The sequence below is a fragment of the Ixodes scapularis genome, unplaced genomic scaffold, assembly GCF_016920785.2.
Source record: "Ixodes scapularis isolate PalLabHiFi unplaced genomic scaffold, ASM1692078v2 PGA_scaffold8__174_contigs__length_109621045, whole genome shotgun sequence".
Taxonomy (NCBI): domain Eukaryota; kingdom Metazoa; phylum Arthropoda; class Arachnida; order Ixodida; family Ixodidae; genus Ixodes; species Ixodes scapularis.
The window spans coordinates 33,239,586-33,262,631 of record NW_024609883.1 but is presented as its reverse complement, the minus strand read 5'-3'; the positions used below and the strand labels follow the sequence as shown (position 1 = coordinate 33,262,631).

Below are 23,046 nucleotides of genomic sequence, written 5' to 3'. Positions count from 1 at the left end.
TCGAACATCGTCAATCCTCTACGGGAGCCCGGTGATGTAGCAATGAGCGAATACAGAGTTGAAAACTTCAATGCAGCTGCATTGATGCAGACAACTTAATGCAGAGAATGCAGAAGATGCAGACAAAGTTGTCTTGAATAAACTCGAACTAAAACCACACGCTATGTATCCTGGGACATTTCAGCAGATGAACAGCGACCGGTGAAAGCCGTTGATGACGCTCCACGGGAGACCATTTTCTTTGCAACCGTTTCGAACGGCGTCACGCGCTCCCCCCATGGCCCCCTTGATGTGGATAAGAAATTTGGTCAAGGCAGTACCACTGCTATGCGGGCAGAAACCGAGGGCGAGGAGGAGGCGAGAGCTCGCAGGGACGTCAGAACAAGGACAACACGACACAGATCTCAGTGTCGTGTTGTCCTCCCTGTACCCACTCTCCAGGGTTAAAATATCTAAAAACAATGTTTTCGCCCATACTGGAAGTTTGGATATTCGAGATGGCGGCGCCCTTCTGGAAAAAGTCTATAGCTCATCCAGATCAAAACGGGCAGGGTGGGAACCGAACGCAGGATTCATGGGTTCCATTCCACGAATCCTGGGTTCAGCGCGAGCTTTCGCTCTACGCGCTCCGAGTTGCGGTGCGTTAGGTGTTAGCTCGCTTGGCCACCGATGATACCCCCAGTGTTTCACTTACGTTTTCTTAGCATTTTAAATGGGTTCGTTGGTTCGTCGGCATGCTGTATCACGTAGTAGAAAGCAGCGATTTGGGTGATGCGTGCGAACAATATAGAAAGAGTATGTTCGGTTTCGGGCCGGGGCTTTGTTTACATTACCTGTTGTTTGCGTTACGCATTTTACCGGCCGGAATTCTTATTGCTTACTCCATTACGCGCCTTTCCGGTGTGAATTCCTGTGATGGCTCACTACATCACGCGTTGTTCGCATTACCATTTGCACCTGTGTGAATTTTTGCAAACACAAGCTGAATTTTTCTGGCGTGTATTGTTGTAACGCGCTGTTTAGATCACAACGAATTATCGAAATAATTCAATTTATTACGCGAACAACCAGCGCGAACATTTGCAATTGCTTAGTACATGGCGGGTTTCATCGACGTGAATTGCAATCGCTCACTTTCTTGCGCTTTGTTTACATGATGCGTTGCTTACATTAAATATTTGATCAACCTGAAGAGTTACAATCACTCACTACATTAGGCTTCTTTTTAACATTACTACTTGTAAATTCTTGCAATTGCTTCCTGTCGCGTGATCTTGCAGGCTTCAACTTTGCAAGCCGCACAAACTTCAACAAATGTAAGATATGACAATATGCTTGCTCAAGCCAAGCTTTTGGGAAATGTTTACCGTAAATGCTCACAAAAAAAAAAAAAGCCAAGGTGGGGTTATTTTGATTCTGCCGATCGGTTTGCGATTGTTCACCGTAACGTATTATACCGCCACGCTCTAGAAATATACACGCACAATATTTGCGTTTCCCGTATAGTTTTTTTTTTTTGTATTACTGCCCTTGAACAGCTCTTGGACAATAAAAGGATTGCGCGCTTTCATAAACGTTCTTCCGAAGTACGGCCAAGTTCCAAGAGACGATCATTCAATAAATCCTGCTCACTCACATGGCATACACATCTTGTTAGCCAAGCATTCTTAGCCTTGAGTGACACAGGGCGTCGTCGAAAGAACATGTGGGGGAACACGTTCGGCACTTCTCAAGATTTCTCGGTTCGCAAGAAAAAGCTATTTTTATGTGCGTGCGTGCGTGTGTGTGTGTGTGTGCTTATATTGCCCCGCGTATCTTAAATTAGACAACCATATAAAAGCTCTTATTTTGCTTCTCAAAATAAAAATAAAGAATGTGATGGATTGTTTGGCCACTAACTAAGCTATACGCTTCGAAGTTGTGACAGTTCTGCCATCTTGGTTCTTAAAATCATTGTTGCAGTTATCTGAAGAGTTATCTGAAATCGTAGGAAGTCCTCTTCCGTCCTCCGCAAATGCTAAAACAGTTTGCGACAGAGCAAAACGCTGTTGGCCGAGGTTCCTGCCACAGTTTCAAACGCTCAAGAAGTCGCATTTTCGAATCGTGACGACCGCCAGTTGCGCAATCTCCGCACTAAGCATCAAAATGGCGGCGTCCACTAAAAAAGTTGGAGCATCGGGTACCCACCCGATGCTCCAACTGTGCACTAAGCCACTTTCCGCGATAGCCTATTTAGTGTCTTAACTCAGTCTGTGGGCTCTAAGCATCCTAAAATACCAAATATGGCACTCATCTGTGTGGCCGATTTCTTTAATAAAATTCGTACCAAAGATCGGTTACCTCCGAACTATCGTAGACAACAGAGGGCGCCATCGGACGACGAAAAGCCCTTCTTGTCCGACGGTGCTCTCTGGTGTCTGCGATACTTCCGAGGTAATCTATCTTTGCATGGTACCGATTTTAATAGATAGATCAGTCACGCATAAACATAATGTTCTGTTATTAGGATGCTTAGAGCCCATATATTTAGATATGGGCGCTAAGCATATGATAAGCAGATATGATCATAAATAGACTACAACAGAAAGTGGTTTAGTGCTTCTTTAACCGCTCATTCACACTGGAAGCGGATCCGCGTTCGCAAAGCGGTTGCGAATGCGGTTGTATAAAGATTCAGTACAATTTCACGCGCACTCAATGACATCAAGGGCGCGTGAAATTGTACGGGGTCTTTATACAACTGGCGTTCGCAACAGCTTTGCGAACGCGGATCCGCTTACAGTGTGAATGAGTGGTAAGTGTCGCTGATTTAGTTGCTCTTGGTTTACCCTTCCTTTCTTCTGTAAAAGAAATCCAAGTGCCGCTCTAATATAGTTTTATTAGAGGCTACGTCTTCTAATTGAAAACCGGAATGTTAGTGAATAGATGCGAATACTTGAAAAGATAAAACATCTAGGATGAGGTCAGAAACAGGACTCCTTTCATTGAGCATTGAAAGAAGTCCTGTTTCCGTCCCCGTCCTCCATGTTTTATCCTTTCAAGTATTTGTAGGACTATACTTGGTCAAAACAATTTGCTTAGGTAATTCGGTTGCTGGACACAAAAATAGTTAAGAACGAGCTCTTCAGGAGAAGGCGAATATTTTAACGGTCATTGAGCGGATTATAAGGAATGAGTCCGTTAGGTATTGCTTTAAACTTGCACCCTGACGTTTACCGCTGTCAATAATCCGATACCGCAGAAATATTTCTTTATTTATATGCTTTTGGGGGATATTTACTTGATTTACGTGCGAATCGTATAGGTCTTTTAACCCTCCGTCGAATGGGAGCTGCCATCTTGGAATCACGTGATACGCCCGCCATAAGGTGGCTTCAACTCGTCGCTCCTCTCTGCCCTCCGCGCCTAGGTGAAGTCGTTGTATTCGTGTTTTTTCGTCGCATTCTACACGATATTTTGCCTTGCTTTGTGAAGTGTCGTCTGATACTTATTTTTTATTACCTTACTGCATGCCATCATTATGTGCACCCTTCTGCACTCGATTAAATAGCACGTTTTGACGATTTGCACCGTCGGCGTGCCGGATACGTGTGAGGAAAGGAATCAACGTTAGCGCTGTCACATATTTAATATGTAGGTGACTCTAAGACAGGAGATTTGAGAGGCCAATTATTTATGAGAGCGCAAATATACTTAGGTGATAGTGGCTCCATAAGAAGCGCGAGGTACGTGTATGATCACGAACTTATGATCTTAAATAATAAGGTAAATATAGTGAACCCAAGGAGCTACTATGTGTGTTTTTTGAAAGCATCGTACTCTGCCTTCATATAAGTCCAAAACAGTTGCTTTCGATTATATGGTGGAAAACAAATCTTGTTTTTTTCTAGTGCCTTCTCCATGCCGGATGTATATAGCATATACAAAACGAGGGATAACGGACAGTCCTGACGTAGTACCCTGCAGGCATGTAGCCAGGATTTTGATTTGGGGGGGAAGGGGGGAGGGGGGGGGGGGGGGGTCCCAGCAAAATGGAAGATTTCGGGGCGGGCCCCATGGGCCGCCCCCTGGCTACGTGCCTGTCCGACGATCAGGTAGCTACTCAGATGAAAATGTATATACTTTATACAGGAACTCAACCTGACTTCGGGAAAAATTCTGGAACTGTAAATTTCGTTATTGTTTTTCCTTTCAAACACTGTTCTTTTTTTAGCAAGCTTCATATTTTGTTAAGGATATATAGTGTTCTAAAAGGAAGGAACTTCACATTGATATAACAAATAAGCAGAGTAATAAACTACTTTTATGACGGTTTGTGGAGGTTGTGCGTAAAAAAAAAAGGTAAAAAGCCGCACTTTTATTGAAACCATAACTCTTCTACAGAATTAATAAGAGTGAATATTTTGGTAGACATCTACATGGTTAGGAATTATTGAATTTATAGTTAGGAATTATTTTTAAAAAAATTATTACACCTGGCATTTTGCAAGACGACGACGAGCACATCGCCTGTGATCCGTGTTCAAGGGGCCGAGCTGGCCTTGGAACATAGGGATTTTCAAATTTCAGATGGTTAGAGTTATGGTACGTTCTAATTCTATAGACTCGAAGTGTAAATAAGCAATTCTTCACCAATAGAGTATCAGACGTAGAAAAAATTGTGAGCAGCAGCAGAGGCTTTATTTTCGACGTTTCAAGCAAAGCCTGCTCCGCTCGAAACGCCGAGCAGGCTCTGCTCGAAACGTGGAAAATAAAACCTCTGCTGCGGGTCACAATCTTTTCTACGTCTAATTCTAAAGACTTCAAAAAAGTTTCAGATAACGTACTGTTCTTTGGTCCATATAAGTTTTTTTTTTTTTTTTTTTAATTTGTTGCATGAAATGTTTTGCACTGGTTTAATGTTCTACACACCGAATATCACTAGTTTTCATACTCACCAATAGCTTGCTTTCTTTCTTTTTTCTTTCTTTTTTTTTTTTTAAGAACTACAGGTATTTGAGATACGGACAGACAGGCAGTTCTGTAGTCACTGAGAGCTTGAGAATCGCAGGGCGTGGACTAATATGATCAAGCTTCCTGTTTCGTGATTGGCTCCTCGCGGTTCTTATGAACTGGTGCCGCAGTCGCATTGGCTGCTGAGCGTTGATAAGATGCTCGGAACTCGCCACGCCCTGCGCTTTTTAAGATGTTAGGGACTAAGGATAGGATGTTTCTTTATTTCTCACTGCTATCTTCTTTTCTTTTCTTGAATGATGTTGCAGGCGGGTTTTCGTGTGTGTATGTTTATACAATAGGAAGTTAGTCTGACTTATAAAGGGCGACCGGTGTCTCCGCTGTAGATGAGCAATTTAGCCAGTACGGTACAACCGCTAGCCCTGGGAGTCTTTAACGTTCACCACGCAGTGATGATACACGACCTCATAACGCCGGTACAATGCTCATCCAGATCGAACCGGACCGGAGTGGGGATTGAACCCAAGATCCCTCAGGTATAGGTTTTAGTCAATCATATGACGGCGGTGTGTACTCCGCGCATGAAGGTAGGAAGAAGAGGAGTCGACATACCGGCTCAAGCCAGACAAAAACGAGAAAATTCCAAGTGAAGCAAGAAGTAGAGGTCGCGGTCAGTGGGAACGCCTCCAAAGGTCCTTTCCGTCCAATAGCATATTTTGGTTTTGTTAGTTTTTGGCACAGTCGTAGGCGTTACTAAAGAAGTAACTGAACACTTTACTCGTTGCTTGAAAATAAAAATAAAAGCGTTACCGACCTACGTTACCTCGAAATAAGAGGAACGCGTTAACGTAACCGATAAAAAGTAACGCACGTAATTTTTTTTTTTATTATGAATTAACATGTTTTGCTTTTTTGACGTTACATGTATGCTTAAGCGCCATATTTCAAGAAACATTATGTCCATCCGTAAACTGAGCACGATTCCCTTATCTTTATTACGCTTCCACCTAAATACTGACGAAAAAGAAATGAAAAAAAACCACGAAAAAACGCCAAAAGTTATATGGCTTGGCGCCTAGAAACACGAAAAACATTAAGTGCAATTTTTTGTAACATTTGGGAAGAATATGTAATGCAGAAAGTAACTACGTTACACGGTACTCGAAATAATCATATGATCATACCGATGGGAAAGTGACCAGACCTATGCCTTCGTAAGCTCCATGGACCATAGCCTCTTATATACTGACAAAGCCTGGCACATCGCCACAAGAAGCGGCCGCTCAATTAGAAAAGCTGAAACGGCAGACAACGAATGAGAGAAGAGCCACGTGACTAACGCCGCGCTGCGGCGAGACGCCGAAACACACTTTTCCCGAGCGAACAAGCATCTTTCAATTCCTCACCGCTGCAAAATATGCGCGCTGACGTCCCCCGAGGAATGGCTCTTTGACGCTCTGTGCTACCAGATCCTCGCGCTCCAAATCTGCGACCGGGCACTCTATGGCTCCGTCGTCGAACTGCCAGGCTTTGTGAGTATAGAGGAGACTATGTTCACACATATGCATCTTTTCAGCTCGTCTGCGGACAGCTGTTGTAAGACCAACGTGACGGAAACGTCATACAAGGAGAAAGCGCGCTTCAGTGCCTGCAGACTTCCTGTTGGATGACGTACTACAAGTGTGACCGCGGCTTGCTTCCAGCCGCCGTATAAAACACATGGCAGCCCCGACCTTTTTACGTCTTTATTCGGCAGAGATCGTGGATGTCACGGGATGCTTCCGGATGCCATGGTCGTCCACAGTCCCGGCCATAGTCCCGGCCGCCTGTCGCTCCCCGCCCGCCGGCTGCCGCTCTTCGTGGTCCTGGTGCTCCTGATGTGGTTGGGGACCGTGGAGAGCGCCGAGGACGTGCTGAAGCTAAAGCGTCGTGCGTCACACTGCGTCAAGAACGTGCTCACCTACCGGAACACGCCGCCGGACATGCGGGGACGCTTTCCGCTCATCGTGGGACGTAAGTTGCGCTTATCGGTTCCTTCTTTTACTTTTGTAGTCAAGGACATTGGGTCTGCACCAGAAGCTGTGCCGCTGACACGGGCTTCTAACCTTCGATAACGCTTCGGCACACGCGCGGACAAAGCACGACGGAAGGAGAGTAGCGCGTGTTGGAGGTCCAACTTTTGTAGATTTGTTTGTTCCAATGAAGATGGCTTCGTGTGCGCTCCGCTTGTGGTGTTGACATCCACCGCTATCGTTGGGGCACTTTTGTTTATTGTTTTCCTCTAGAGCGCGTGAAAGAGAGTCTCCAAGTTCAAACTGTTAGCATTGACTGTTGTACACTCTAAGAAAAATCAGGTCGTACAAAAACTTTTTAAGTTTTTGAACGGCCTGATTTTTCCTAGAAGCCACTGAAAAGAAAAAAAATTTCGACAGCTTGGTTGGGACACGCGTGACGAAAAATTAATTTTACGCCAAAACAGAAATTTTGAGAGCAATATTGAATGCGAGATTTATTTTAAATTCTGCGCGCAAAGCCCATGATGTCACGGAATGGTCATACACTCCTCCACCTCAACGTAATGGCCAAGCCTCTCTTCCACGCGTTCACCTCTCCTCCACGCGTTCGAAACGCTGAGAGGGAAAACAAGAGGAAAGGAAGTGACTACCAACTAAAAAGCGTCTCGCGCTGTCAATATTGCATAAAAAAAGATTTAAACAAAGTTCGCAGCGACTAGTTGAGCGAACCCGCCGAATCTGGGCGGCCAACGGAGCCCTGAACTAAGGGCACCGACCAGAGACCGCAAGGTCCTTTCACTTTATCAAATAATAAAGTTTACGATGATGATGATAATTCATTTTGTGACACGCGTGTCCCAACCAAACTGTTTTTTTTTTTTTTTGTTGTTGTTTTTTTTTTTGTGGCCTTTTAAGGGTTCTTCGGTTGTTTATATTTTGCACCCTAAAAGTTATTTTAAGCACACCCTATAAGGGTTCTTCGTGAAAAACCTATAAGGCGCTCTTTCAGTGGCATTTTTTTATCCAAAAGAGTTCTTCATCGCCCAGTTGCCTTTCAAGTGCGCTCGTGGCCGATAGTGCTTCAGGCAAAACCGTTCTTCGCGAGTTGAAAGAGTTCTTGGAGTGACAAAATACCTCTCAAGTACAGACTTTTTTTTTAATTGTATAGACGATTGCAAGCATGGCGCCACAAGTGGTGCCCCATGCGTGCAAGCGCGTGCAACGCGCGGGTGAACGTAGCTTTGGCAAGCTCGTAATCGCACGGGCGTGCCTGCTCGAGCAGAGACATGGCGGCGGCCAGTCGCCCAGCTTGCAATCATCTATACAGCGACATTTTGTTTTGGGCAATTTCTTTCTATTTTCCTTGTAATGCCTTATACTCTGTTTCATACTTAGTGTGCAACGCTCTCAAAGCTACTGGCGCGAGCATGGGCTTGACCTCGTTGATCATTTGCACGTGTTCTCGCGCAAACAAAACCATAGATGAAGCCACGCGCTCGCGCCAGTAGCTTTGACAGTGTTGCAGGCTAAGTATATGAAACAGAGTATAGGTTTCGGATACTGCAAAGGATGTCATCATTTAATGTGCCTCAGTTCCCTTCTGTTAATGGTGATTCCATTCTTTGCACTGCTCGATGCCAACGGCACGCGCTCACAGAGAATACAAAAACAAATAGTGGTGGAAAAATACCGGCCGTAGCACAGTTACCGCTCATTCACACTGGAAGCGGATCCGCGTTCGCAAAGCGGTTGCGAACGCGGTTGTATAAAGATCCAGTGCAATTGCACGCGCACTCGATGCGCGTGCAATTGTACTGGATCTTTATACAACCGCGTTCGCAACCGCTTTGCGAACGCGGATCCGCTTCCAGTGTGAATGAGCGGTTAAAGGGGTCATGAAACGATTTTCTTACTTCTTCCTCCTTAGCTTTAATCCTCAACTCAAATGCGAATTGTGAAATCACGTGGTCGTGACATTCCTTCGGCACCGGTGCGATGACTCCTAGCTTCCACCGTGCTTTTTATGCACACCATAGAACTTGTCATTCCCCAGTGACGATAAGTTCCGTCAGGGCACTCATTGGCCACGAACGCGAATCCAAATATTCGTCGACGGATTGATTGTTGACGAGCGCATACGTCCGAGTGACGCAGTTCTCGTGTCCAATGCGTGAGCTGGGCTCTGCTGACGTCAGTTTGGCGCCATCCACGTGCTTTTGGAACCGCGGATGTATCATAGTGAAAAGGCGGAGAGCTTTCGAAGGCAAGAAGGTACAAAATAGTCCGCTATATTTTCAAATGTTCGTACCGAAAAGCTGGCTTTTGACTTTCTAGCCTCCTTCTTTTGGCCAACTAAACGATATGCGATTAGTAAAGTCCAAATTTAAAATCATTTATCCCAACCCACATTTCGTTTCATGGCCCCTTTAATGCCGTAGAGATCATGTTGGGAGACTCTCTTTAGCGCACTCCAGAAATAAAAACGTTGCGATAAAAATGGTTAGACGTCATTTGTATAAGCAAAGCGCACATGAAGGCGTCCTACCAGCACCCTAGGATGCCTTCATGGGTAAACACCGAGCTCTGCAACAAACAAGCAGGACGATGTGCCCCCTCTATAGCTCGATCTCTTCGCCAACGAATAGCAGAACCTCTCAGAAACTCAGGAAAGAATCTCCTGGAACCCTCAAATTGACTGCCGACGTTCTGCTAAACTATTATCACAAAACAAAAACAAATTTGACGTTCGTGTTTAGACAGCGTAAGTTTGGTCTGCCTTTGAAGTATATGGAAACGCTATAGGCTATGCTGCAGATGAGAAATTTAGCCAGAGCAGTACCACTGCTAGCCTGGCGTCTTTAACGTGCATCACGCAGTAGTGCCACGATCGCACGCCGGCACGATGCTCATCCAGAGACATTGACACATTGTACTCACAGTATATTGCATACACCATGCACTAAGGATAGGCTACCTTTGCCGTCAGAGTCGCAATTCAATCCGTCGGCCGTCTGGCGGAGTAAAAAAAAAAACAAAAATCCGCAGCTCTTCAGAATAGTTTGTGAAGTGAAGTGATAGCTGCTACTGCGCGTGGTAGCACCCACTTCGATGCAGACCCACTTTTGGGTCTGCATCGAAGTGCAGACCCAAAGTCTGCACGAAGTGCACGTGATCACGTGCACTTGTGCACGTGCACGTGCACTTGATCACGTGCACGAAGTGCACGTGATCAAGACACAACACAGCCTTCCGTTCACTGAAGAATGTAGGAATGAAAACACACTGCACACGTGAGTCAACGTCCCTGTCGTATATAATGGCAATTTCCAATTGTCATTTTGGCGCAATGGTCTCAATCCGTGCCGGAGCACGGGTTTCGTGCGGAACCGTTGCGGCTCCGACTCCGGCGAGGGAAGATGACACCTCCTCAAGGGAACCACTGGAGGAAAGGCGAACATTTCTCCCGAAAGCATGTGCTCTCACGGCACTTGTTTGAATGCGTGAAAAATAAAATGGGCGACTCAAGACGACTTTCGATGATCGGAGTGTCAACACAAACGCTGCCGGTCGCATCTTTTCTAAACTTGGAGGAATAAAATGACTGCCGCCTCACATCTAAAGATAATTCCTTCACAAGTTTCCGGAAAATTAGTTATCGAAGCAAGTTAAAAGGGCAAATATACAGATTTAATAATACTTATAATTTCGATCAAAGCAAAAGCCAGAACCATTGGTCGTATATATATTTTTTTTAATAATTCCAGGTCGCGGTCTTGCATTACTACTGCAAGAAACGTTTGTGGATCTAATCCGCGCTAATCATTTTTACACTAGAGATTGGCGTTGTGAAAACGTAGAACCTCTTGATAAGCTGGCGAAAACAACAATATTCATGAGCACATGAGCGACTTCCCTTGTTTTCTGGATTAGGCAAAGGCGCTCTGCCTGCGAGCGAAGAGAGACTTGTTGAAATTAAAAGCAGCAGAAAAATACTTCTTGTGGATTTTCGCAATCGATATCACTGCTGCAGCCGTCTCGTAATGATCCTTAAACCGAGCCATGAAAAGATTTTCCTACCTTCACTAAATACTACTTAGAATCACTCCCTACCATCATTAATAACTGAATAATCTTGCCTTAGTTTTCTTTGTTCTAGGCGATGGCACTCGCAGAAAAAATTAAAAACAAATATGAGCATCGTTCATCTCCTCTACTCGGAGCCAAAACAAGCGGCCACGTGGCCTGGTGTCTATCCCATGCCACCAACGTTAATCATACCAACGTGCTGAGATCGGCAAAGCATAAAACGCGTGCTGGGATCCAGGCATCGTTAGAGTTTGGCTATTCTCACCACTGCAGTGGTTGGAAACGAGCCACTATACCCGAGTTTCCGCCGAGACATTGATTGTTACGATCAGAAGTCGAGTGCTCATGCAGCTCTTCTGTCCAATCCAGGAACCGCGCTCGACTGTCGTGAGGCTGGGGGTTTCCATCCCACGGTCATGCCATCAGCCTTTTCGAAGGCAAGACTGAAAGAAATGGTACCTTTTTATCCTCGCAATTTCGCCCCGTCAAAGAACTTTCTGACTCAGTGGCGTTCCATGCGAGTATACTTGGGCTATAGAAGAACCAGTAAGGTCATAAACATTCTAACGCGATATCGTCTGATGACCCCTTTAAGCTGTGATTAAAGATGAGATGCCTCACCGCATCACGAAGTGACACAAACAATAAACATGGCGCGAGACGGGAAGTGACATGCGCGCTACAAGCTGGTTTCCGACCGAAGCCGCCAATTTCGGCGAAGCAGGCTTTCTCAGGATGCGGAACGGATCTGGAGGCGGGGCAGCTCCGAAATGACGAACGGGAGTCATGCGCGGTGATCCCTATCGCCCATTGACAGACGCGTACTCCAAAAACGTCAACTTCAGAGCGCGCCGATATGACGACTGGAAATCCCCTGAAGACTATAAATCCATACAAGTACCACTACGAGTGATGCTTTGCTTTACATCGGTGCACGCCAACCGAGTTCTATGGTGAGGAATCCAACGTTACTAGACCGATGTCTGTAGACGAGCTTCCTAGAACACCTGGCGCGGCGGAACCAGTGGAAGGTTGGATGCGCATTGCCTGCGGTGGAAAGCGAATCTATTGTGGTTTTTAATAGCATAAACCTAAAGTTTGCACAAAAAGGGTGACGTTCGAAAATGGTCCGTCTCCACGGGGCACGCGCGGGCACACGTAAAGTGGCGTTCTCTGCTCAGCATAACGCCGACGCCGTGGATGCGGCTGGGAGCCAAAACCAATAGCTGTACGGTTACAAAACTCACTCCAGAATGTTTCAAAAATATGATTGATAATTAACGAGAACACTTAACAATTGATGGATAATTACGAGAACATACTCCACTTGCCACGTTTCTGTACATATAAGCTCGATTAGGTCCTGTTCTTGTTCAGACCGTTTTGAGCAAGCTTTTGACTCACTTATTTCCCCTGAGAGCGAGCATTCGGTCTCAATACTCCGTATCTGACAATTAGCCTGCCACTTCGGGAGACAGCTCGCTCGCGCGTTTGTTCAATCATTTCATATTTAATTTTCTTATGAATTTACGAGGCGACAGATGGCCAAGCATGCATAGTACGACACGAGCAGAAAGAAAAAGACAACACAGGGCGTATGAAATACGGTACATCGTAATTGTAAATAACAGGTGACAGGCGGCGAGAGCGATCACCGTAAAAAGCGAATGCGAGGAGCAGCGTCAAAGTAAAAGTATAAAAAAAAAAACCTGGAGTATTCAGTGCAATAATATAGATGTACAGCACAATAGACACATCACGTGCGCTTGCCTAGTGTCGCAGTATACGCTTAGAGTGCCGGTACCGTGATTTTCTTGTGAGCGCCGCCATTTCTCGCATTGTGCAGTGCGGTTTAAATGGTTATTCCAATTTTCCAATTTAGAAAAAAAGAAATGAAGGAACTCCTATATCGTGTTGAGAACGGCGGGGAAGAATTTCAGTTGTCCCGCGTCCAGCGCGGGTTTCCTGCCTTCGGCAATGCTTCAGCGCCTTCTGAAGCGCGCACACGCAGCCAAAGCACGGCGGAAAGCAGCGAGAGAGTACTGGAGGCCGGGTGCACCAAAGAGACGCCCTCCCGTTTTCACCTTGTCAATGGCTTTACGTTACCATAACCATGGCCACGGGAGCTGTTCGTAAAAGAGATAATGAGACTTCACCGAGCCAGTTAGTTCCTTAAATCGCAATTAATGTGCCGGGGTTTTCTAATAGTAGCTCCCTGACAGGTTCTATCTTATGTCATCTGTCAACAGGTTCGAGAATATAATCTTCTAGTTACCTTTTAAAATAATTGTCGTTTAGCGTCACGATTGATGGGGCTAGACCTGTTTTAATGTACTCATGTATTTATTAACCCTTCAAGGTGCACTGAAATGAAAAATAAAAGCGTTTTAAAGAGCCTGGGTGGGACACGTGTATTTTGTTTAAACGTTGCTGCGTAAGCAAATTTTTGCGCAATATTTACACCGTTAGGTGTAATTTAGGTGTAGGTCACGGCCTGCTCTAAGCCCCGTCAAGAAATAAGTGGCCCTGTCCATTACTATACTGGATTGGCTTGGCTGCGCGACCGAACACGTTCTCAAGCCTAGTGCCTCCCTGTCGCGACGTCCGGTGCGTCTGATACCGCCTGCTATACTCCGTATCACTAGTTGTGTGCAGTGCAGGCGAAGGCAACGCCAGGAGAGGAGAGAAAGGGCGAGCTCTAGGAAGGTGGGGCGGGAGAGGAAGGTTAATGGAGGGCGAGGGGAGAAAGGGAGAGCACCAGGAATGCTAGAGTGGAGAGGAGGTTTCTCACCTCCTCCCCAGCCTTCCTAGTGATTGCCCTTTTTTCCCTCGTCTGGCGTTTCTTTCGCCTGTACTGCACGCAACTAGTGACACGGAGTATAGTTATGCGAGCAGACACGCGGCAGCCTCCGGCATCGTCTGCGATTCCACCACCATCTATCGTCGTCTGCAACGCTCGAGCTACGCAATTATGAGAGCGGCGCGTCGGCGTCCGCCATCGCTTGCGTTGTCTGCGTCCTTCTGCTCTTCCGCCCAAGCATGTCTAAAATCGTCTGCAACGTTCGCAAGACGCGACCATGCAAGCGGCGTTCTAGCGTTCCATCATGCACGAGCCACGATCCAATACAAGCGTCTGTCAGCGCCTGTTGATGTGCGGTAAAAAGCGACCGAAAAGATTTGTAAAAATCAACAAAATATATGTACAATCCTTTCAACTTTCCCGTTCCTTTTTTTTTTCTTTTTTTTTTATGCTTTTACGGGAATTAACACTTTTATTCAGCTTCAACACGCGCAAACGATGAAGTCAACCCAGATCAAGCAAAACAGTTGACGGGGGACGCTAGGCTTATTCCAGTCCCGCTACGAAAACAAGAAGCCGCACAGCGCCTCCGAATGCTCGTATTTGCAACAGTTGTGTGCTGCCGACTGCGTTGGTTGAGGATATCTTTCTCTACACACTTCGCTGACCGAAAAACCACTCGCATTCACAAAAATAGACGAGCTCAACGAGTCATTGAGCCCTCAGCAAACGCCGGCAGTCGTGTTTGGTATCGTTTTAGACCAAAGCGGAAAAGGCAACCTCGTGATACTTGAAAACAACACCGTCTTTATATAGATTATTTGTTTCTCAAACATAAAACAATCGTCGATTAAAAAAAAAAAATTACGGCACGGAGATACAATTTTACGACCAACATTTCACACGTCTATCATCTCTCCAGCCGATGAGAAAGGTAAGCACGGTGCCAGCAAGGGGCGGAACTTAGCGGGCAGCAACCTCCAACTTGTGCTAAAAAAAAAAAAAAAATTCGTGGTAAATATTTTTTTTTTTTTTTTAAGTTTACGTGTCTCATCTAAGCTTCATAAAAAATGTTTTCATTCCAGTTTTTTTTTTTTTTTTTTTTTTTTTTTTTACAGCAGTACTTTTAAGGGCTACTTTTCCCAGGATCGTGTCCGGTACCAAACAAATGTCGACACCCGTGGTCGACACAACACTATGGATGCCACCGTCGCTCATAGATGGCGGTAGCTGCCCAGAGTGTTGTGTTTGCTAGTTGTCTGCTTGCCGCCGTCGCTCATAGATCGCGGCAACCTTTACAGCCTCGGTAACCAGACAACCAGTTGATGCCGTCGCTCGTAGAGGACGGCAATATTTCTTCGGAGGAAGAAGAGCGGGAACGGAACGAGCGGCGATGTGCGCAGCAGCGCGAATGGTTCCGCAACCTCCGCGAGGCCACTATCGCCAGAAGTTCCACTGCGTCGAGCGCTTCGAACTCCTTTGCGAAAGAAGAGCAGATCGCTCGCCTGGAAAGCCACCGCCGAGAACAGAAGCTACAGCTCCGCTGCTCTTCCTTCTTCACCAAAATTAAAAAAAAAGCTAAAAGCTTTTTTTTTTTTTTTAAGGGCAGGGCAAGGACATTACATTGCAGGTTGCATAGATATATGCTTTAAAATTAAAACACAAAACGCTGCCTCTCGATAGTTCATAAATGGCAATTGATGTTTCTTTAAGTTTCTTGTTGTTGTTTTTCTACATGAACCATTTATAGGCTAATTTGGAGATTAAGTGAAGCTACAAAAAGCGTAATTGCGAATGCCATGTGACGTCATTTGCTCCGCTATATTTAGGAAGGAAAATGATGTCCCATGGCTTAAAGGGCAACTCCGCTTAATTTCAAAAATTTTGAGATAGTGGCCGATTTTGCTTTTTGAAGCACTCAAAAACAAACCCCAATCCTTTGTTTCGCGAAAAATAAAATATTTTTCGTGTAATTTTACTCTAGCCATGATCACAAACCGAAACCGAAACGGTGGCAAAGCCGGACAACATTGTATATTCGGCATCACTAAGCATGTACACCCACGTGATATTCGCGACTCCAGCAAAACGGACGCCGCCAAGCGGGAAAACCGGGAACCAGCCGGTCCAGGTCGCTCCGCGCCCCTCCGCGTCTTTGGTGGCTTTCGCGGGGACGTGTTGTCGGCGCGGTGGCGAACAATGTAATTTGACGAAGGTCCGAATATTTCTTAAGTTTCCCTGAGTGATCATTAGTGTGGTGAAGCCTCAGTAGATTGTTTTCTTCTATTCAGAGTGTCGAACCGATATTTTTATCGGTTCGGTTCGGGTTCGGGTTCACGGCTTTCGGTTCAGTACCGGTTCAGTTCCGGGCGCAAAAAATAACGGTTCAAACCGGTTCAAACCGGTTCAAACCGGTTCGAACCGGTTCGAACCTGTTTGAACCGCTAAATTGAGAATATATTTTCCGCGTTGTTCTGTCAATAGGCACTATTTAGGCCGTGAAATTAACTGCTGTAAACGATCTGATTTTTGCGAGGACCTATTTTTGAGAATTTCGCGAATCGCCTACAATTCGCGAAAAATGGGTCCCGCGAACAATTTCGGTAAAATGTAAACACATTGAAATTTATATTGAGATTCTACCGCGTCGAGAAAATTACAACCCGCGAATTATTCCAAAACTTCAGCTTTGACCTAAATCGCGAAATATTGAGCCCACGAAAAATAAGTCGTTTAAAGTATATAGTTTTCTTTTTTTATCGTTTGTTCAATCCAGTTTTATTTTCAGGTACCAAAATTATAAAATTCTGTTATTTATTCCTATACAACAAGAAAGGAATATCTACATTAACATAAAAAACGTCGTGTTTATACGACTCAACATCCCTTCGTTGACCAGAGTCACATACATTGTACCTGAATCGAAATGTTTTCATGAAGTGAAGTAGGTTGCCTAAAATACCCGTGATTGGTACAACTTTGTATCGCAGTATTAGACGTTGAATCGTGGTTCTGCCCTTGAAGTAAGGAATTAATTACAGTGAATAAAATCATGAAATGGGCACCTCGTCGCCATATATACCATAAAATGTGTTTTACGGAATACGTTTCACAATATATATATATGATGACGCGACGACTGAGCTTAAGGCAATATAATTTTCAAAATGTCACGAAAGTCACGGGACAAGTCCTTCCAGTCTATATTTTATAGAAACACTAAGCGACAATCGCAATGCTTGTTTTTCTATACTAGCATTGTTTGCTCTCAGCACCATGATGCGGGCGACGAATCATGCGAAAAGGAGTGGCTGAAATTGTTTACACTAACCTATGAGCACCTTCATACTGAGATCGAATCTGACCTAAAACAATGCCTACCCATGTGAACATTTTCTTATATTGGATAAACTGGCATAGCCTGGATGTTGAGGTTTGCTCTTGACAAAATGCCGGTCAATTTAATTTGCAAATAAGGATCACCCTCGCTGATTGATGATTTTTGTTAAATAGAACAAAGTGGTATTTCATGCTCTACTCAATTCGGAAGCTACTTAATTGGACACTTCCTGAGAGTTTAAGTGTGCAATCGTTAAAGTTCCACCATTCGTTCCAGTAAAAAAAGGCGGTAATAAAAACACATAAAAAAACTTCTATATATTTGAGAAGTCATATATGCGTGAGGAACACATACAGTTATTTAACTTAGCTTCAAAATAAAAAAAAAACATTATTTAAAGCTTTTCCAAATCACCTATAACGTGTCTATAGAGGAGAGAAGCGCCAAAAAAGATTTGCAGAACATCTTTCAGATAATTTAAACGTGCATTTACTTATATATCTTTGAGGTGAGGATCTTCTATTTATGCCGCCAAATCTTCAGACAGGAATTAAGTATATTTTTATTATCATCGATAAATTTGACTTTATGAAGTTCACATAACCGCCTGAGACCGACGCGGAAGAACGATACTCGAAAATACGCCAGCTGTTGAGTCTTCGGCAACGTACTTTTGTTAGCTGTTTTGCAGTGTAAAATACTGGGTTGCAGGGTATGCCAAAAAAACACTGTGGTCACATGATATATCGGAAGACAAATACACGAAATGTGCAGAAATAAGGAGATGACACGTATTTTTTTCTAAATAATCCTTACACAACGCTTTACTGCAAAAAGAAACGCATAGAAATGCATAAAATGATATTCTTAATTAAACATAGATTCCGCGCAGGGCCAAACGAAGATTTTTAGAATCCTAATATAAATCACTTTTGGGCATCAGCTTGCCTCAGCTCGAAACATCGCGAGATACTACCTCGGGAGGCTAATGTTATCTTAGGTTTTACGTGCACTTGTTTTGGGACCTTACTTCACTGTTGTTTATCAGTCATGTGCTCCAACATTTCATTAGGCTGCCGTATCTCATCGCGAGACTGCTATAAATACTACACAACTTTACACCTTGGACGTCTACTGCTGGTGTTGCGAACGTCGCACTTCACCAGAAAGCTGAAGTATTTAACATGGTTTGCAAGTGACGTAATCGCACTAGATACTGATTGTCATTGCGAGTTGTTCTTGCTGAGAAAATAAAATCTGGTGGGGCAAAATGCACGCTGCAAAATTTTCGCGCTCAGTGCAAGCTGTTTATTTGAGAGGCACACATTTTTCTTGTTGGTGCATCGTCGTTAGGAACGGCGCGAGTATCTGGCACGACAAAAACGTGCTTTCAGGCAAGAGTGTTTTTACAAATAAAAGTTGTACCAACTACCTATCTGTCACTACCGTTTCCAGGCCAGGCGTTCTAGTCTGCGCCGAAAATGCGGGGCAGAGGAATCTTTACGACACAGTATGCTTTAAAACTACCCCCCTCCCCACTCCCTTTTTTTTTTTTTAGTTGCTCCTCAAGATACTTTTTATTCCTCAGGGATTGCCTGCTCCGTATTGAGTGGTGTTCACTCGACAATTATATTTGTGTCACTTGTTAACAGTAATTCTTCCTTGCTTTTACTTTGCACCAAACTGTGAAGGTTAAACAAAATACAGGGCGGTCGAAACTTGGAGAACTTGAGAACGACACTCCTGTGAGACTTAGAGCGGCTGACAACGTTCGGCTATCCCCCTGAGGCCACTAGGATCTTTCTTCTCAGGTATCCCTCCCGTACACACCAATAGTTCCATGTAACGTCGGACCAATACGTCACATTTAGACCCTTTAACACTTCAATTCTCGGGACAACTTTCTGAGGCAGTTCAGCAATAACGAAAACATGTTTGGGAGCCTCAATGCTATGCATACATGTAAAATGGGTCGTGCAGCATTTTTTTTTTTTTACCTTAAGTTCAATAAATACCGCTAAGATGTAATCCCTGACGTTGATAACTTGCACAAGCATCCATTAGTTTGCCCCTCCGAAAAATGGCAGACAGTCGAAAGAAAGAAATGAAACAGCTTTCCCCTCCTCAACTCGCAATTAGAACTATCAGCCACGTGATCTGATCCTAATATATACATCGTCAGTGTTTATCATAGTCATACGCAGGGTTGGCAAAGCAGAAAGCATGGGCTGATCTTCAGATATAGTTTTAGTTGGGCTATAATGCCTGAGCCCCACTAAAGCGACAAACAGAAACAAACGACAGCGGCTAGCCTTAAACCAGAGTATTTCGCGATTTGACAGGCTTTGTAGAATAAAGAAGGCTATGCTCAAACACGAGTATCATGCACACGATGGTACCATTTGCAGGCTTGTAAACGCTCGTGCTAACTTCGCGAGCACCGAACAACTCAAAGCCGTATAAAGGTACCGTCGCGAACATGCTGCATGTGTCCGAGGCTTGTCGCTGTCGTTTGTTTCTGTTTCTAGCTCTAGTGGGACTCGGGCCCATCATAATCTTTGAGTTGAACACGAGCCGTTACCTGAATGTTTGGCGATGCTGGTTGTCATGAACCAAAGCATTCGACTCGGGATCATGACAATCGGGTACATCATGGTGTCACGTGACTCTCAGTACGAAGTTCTGATGTCATGTGACGTCACGGTATCAACAACGTTAATAGATCTAGCGACGTCCTCAATTCGAATCGACTTCACGCGGTGAGTCACGTGACGTCACGGGGTCACGTGTTGTGACATTACTTGACAGCATGTCTTGACATCATTACGTCACATGACGATGTGACACATGCCTAATCATAGTGCCAATAAGAAAGCGCCGCAAAAAACCAGGATTTATCATACATTGCAATTCTGTATATGACGACTTGATCAATACGTAGAGGAATACACGTGCCAAATTTTTATTCCCAAATAAGAAATTTGTAATACTAACAAAAAAAAAATACCGGAACCATTTTGAACCGGTTACCGTTATATTTTTTTCCGGTTCAGTTCCGGTTCAGTTCCAAGATGGCGGCGAAGATTTCGGTTCGGTTCAGTTCCGGTTCGGCTAAAAATAACGGTTCTGTTCCGGTTTTCGGTTCGGTTCAGTTCCGGTTCGACACCCTGCTTCTATTACGTGTTTGAAAGCCCGTTTACTCCACAGCACACGGTCGCGCGCATTCGATTTCTTGGATGGGGAGGAATCACGGAAAAACTTTTTGATTTCTTGTCTGTCTCGAATCACATTCAAAGTGACGACTGCTTGGTAACTGATACTGGAGGGAACATCAATGTTGCAGTCAAGTGAATGGGAAGGTTCGATAGCTGCTTTTCTTGAGTTTGGTTGTGTTCGGTTAGCTTCAAGTTTGAGCCACCCACGCCGGTCGGTGCGTTGGCTATTCATCTTGGCTGCTTTTCGCCGAAAAAGCCTCTGGACCACACTGAAGCAGTTGGGCTGATTTCGCAATTACTTGATTCAGGAAAACTTGCTCGCTGCAAATGATGAATGAGGGAAATTATCTGTTTTCAAAAGGTGGGAGACAAGTCTCGCAACATTAGATGCTGTCACGGCATTTTGACCTATCACGCCTCCAATATTTATATTACGAGGACGTCGAAGCCAGTGGCTGTATACGTCTACATTGATTAGGTTGACCGGCCACAAAAAAATACAAATTTTCTCCGTTCAGAATTCGAAGCAAAGTTCAATGCAGAGAGGTTCTGCGTGGATCTTCAAAGAAGACTCTCTTCAGTTTGTCTCCGTGCTGCCGGCTATAGAACCATTTGGCTAAGTTTAAGTAGTATGTCTCCGTCTGTCAAATATACTTTTATTCAGCAGCTCACCTAATAGCTATCAACTAAGCTCATATTTCAACCCGAAGGATATACTAATATCGCGTTAGTGGGACCCCCCCCCCCCCCCCCCCCCATAGTACGTAATATAATACATAACCCGCTCGTCAAAATGACTTCTCGATTGCTACTAAAACCTGAATTGAAATACAAGTATCAGCTGCTTAGTAGGGCGGCGGCGGGTTAACATGGTCCTTGGCTCAAGAAGCGGTTGCTTAATTTTCGTGATTTTCCTGCAGCCTGTGTTGTTGGCCGAGCAGACGACTGGAGCTGTTTCGTAAACGCGAATACGCACAAAAGCTCGATTTCGCGGACAGATAAGTCGCATGGTCGAGGCACGCGAGTTAGCTGAAAAGTTACTCTCTGTGGAACAATTCTATAGTCATCGCCGCTTTCCTTAGATGATCAAAACTGATTAGTATATTACCGTCTCTCCCGAGCCCATAGTTTCGGTTTTGAACGAAATCTCCGAAACGAAAGTTTGACACGAAAAAAAAAAAAAAAAAAAAAAACACCGGCAAAACAAAACTATGCTTTGAAAGTTTATCTGCACCGGCTACACTTAACCGTCTCAGTCCAAATACCTATAAAATTGGGCATTAAACAAAAGAAAATCTGTTAAATTGAACGCGCCACCTGTTCAGGCGGCCCGGCCGAGCCGCCGCGACCTGGACTCAGCCGCCATGTTTGTTTGGTGGTAGCGCCCCCTATAGGTCGCTGGAGTCGCGAATACAAGGGGAAGAAGGAGCTCCCCTCTGATCAGGATCCTCCTTTGTGCCTCCTGGATTAGCACAGGCGTCCCTATTCTCCTCCCAGAAGATTATAGAAGATTAACCTGTCACTCAAAATTCTTACAAAAGCAGCTTCCCTCTCCTCCTTTAGCCGCGCTCAACGAGGCGATGGGCCTAGAGTGCCTTCATGTGCGCTTCGCATAGAGTGATGCCAACTGCCTGTTTCCCTTTCCCACACCCTCTTCCACCGCCATTTTGTTTCTCTCATTGTTTCCCCGTGCGCCGGAAAGTGGCCTTTGTGTCCATCGGTAATCCCATCCGAGGGGGAAGATGCTAATCCTCCCCCCGTGGGTTCCACAACGCTGCTCCGAACTTCTGAGATAAGGTGCTTGTTTCCGGGAGGGCTATAAGCCCCACGGATTATCGCCGAGGAACAAAATGGCTGCTGGTTTGTCGGCGAGTGGTATTACAAAGGGTGGCATCACCCTAGCAAAGCGCACATGAAGGCTCCCTAGATGGGCCTATCAGTAGTATCAGTAGTGGAGCGCCGGGCCGGCCGAGCGCGTCACTCACGTCTCTCACGGCGCTGGCGCCACCCGTGCTCTCCCCGGGAAAGAAAACAAAATTGAAAAAAAAAAAAAAAAAAGCTGTACGTGCTTGATGACGTCACGGACGTGCCGGGAGAAGGAATTTGGAGGAAGCGGAAATGCAGCCGGGCAGTGTTGTCTGGCCCGCACGTCTCATCCAAAACCAGCGGATTCGTGCTTGTCAAACTTTGACAGCGATTTTAATGAACTTCTAGGCGGAATTCCGTCGTAATATTTGCCATGGGGGTTTTGTAGGTGATAACAAAGAGAAGTGTATAGTTTTGCACTACTGGAAAAGAAGCGGAGTTGCCCTTTAATGCACGTGACCTGCATACAAATCCAGTTTTCTCTTAAATGTAGCGGAAAATTAACGCGTGACCGGCGGCAGCCCGTCATTCCCCGTACTTTGTGGACACAGGCCAAGCCGACGGGGAAAGTTAATGGGTAGTAATGCAAAACTATCGATAGTACTATCGATAGTATCGATTAGAGTGCCTTCATGCACATGAAGGCTCCCTAGTATCGATAGTCGCCAGAAATCTGACTACCGGTACTAAAAAGCTATCGATAGTACTATCGATAGTCGACTATCAAAAAATTGTCGATAGTACTATCGATAGTATCGATTAGAGTGCCTT

General features: G+C 45.0%; 2 protein-coding genes across 2 annotated transcripts in view; one reads left to right on the top strand and one right to left on the bottom strand.

Annotated features, from left to right (window-relative positions):
* LOC8038371 (mediator of DNA damage checkpoint protein 1) overlaps positions 1 to 23,046 on the bottom strand; it is a 434,922-nt gene that overhangs the window by 323,968 nt on the left and 87,908 nt on the right. The gene's annotated exons all lie outside the window — the stretch shown is intronic.
* Positions 1 to 23,046, top strand: part of LOC121047411 (carboxypeptidase inhibitor SmCI) — a 75,120-nt gene that overhangs the window by 9,328 nt on the left and 42,746 nt on the right. Inside the window, exon 2 of the mRNA XM_040502621.2 lies at positions 6,710 to 6,966. Within this exon, the coding sequence (XP_040358555.2) occupies positions 6,729 to 6,966 (238 nt within the window). The 5' untranslated portion in view covers positions 6,710 to 6,728. The remainder of the gene's footprint in view (positions 1 to 6,709; positions 6,967 to 23,046) is intronic.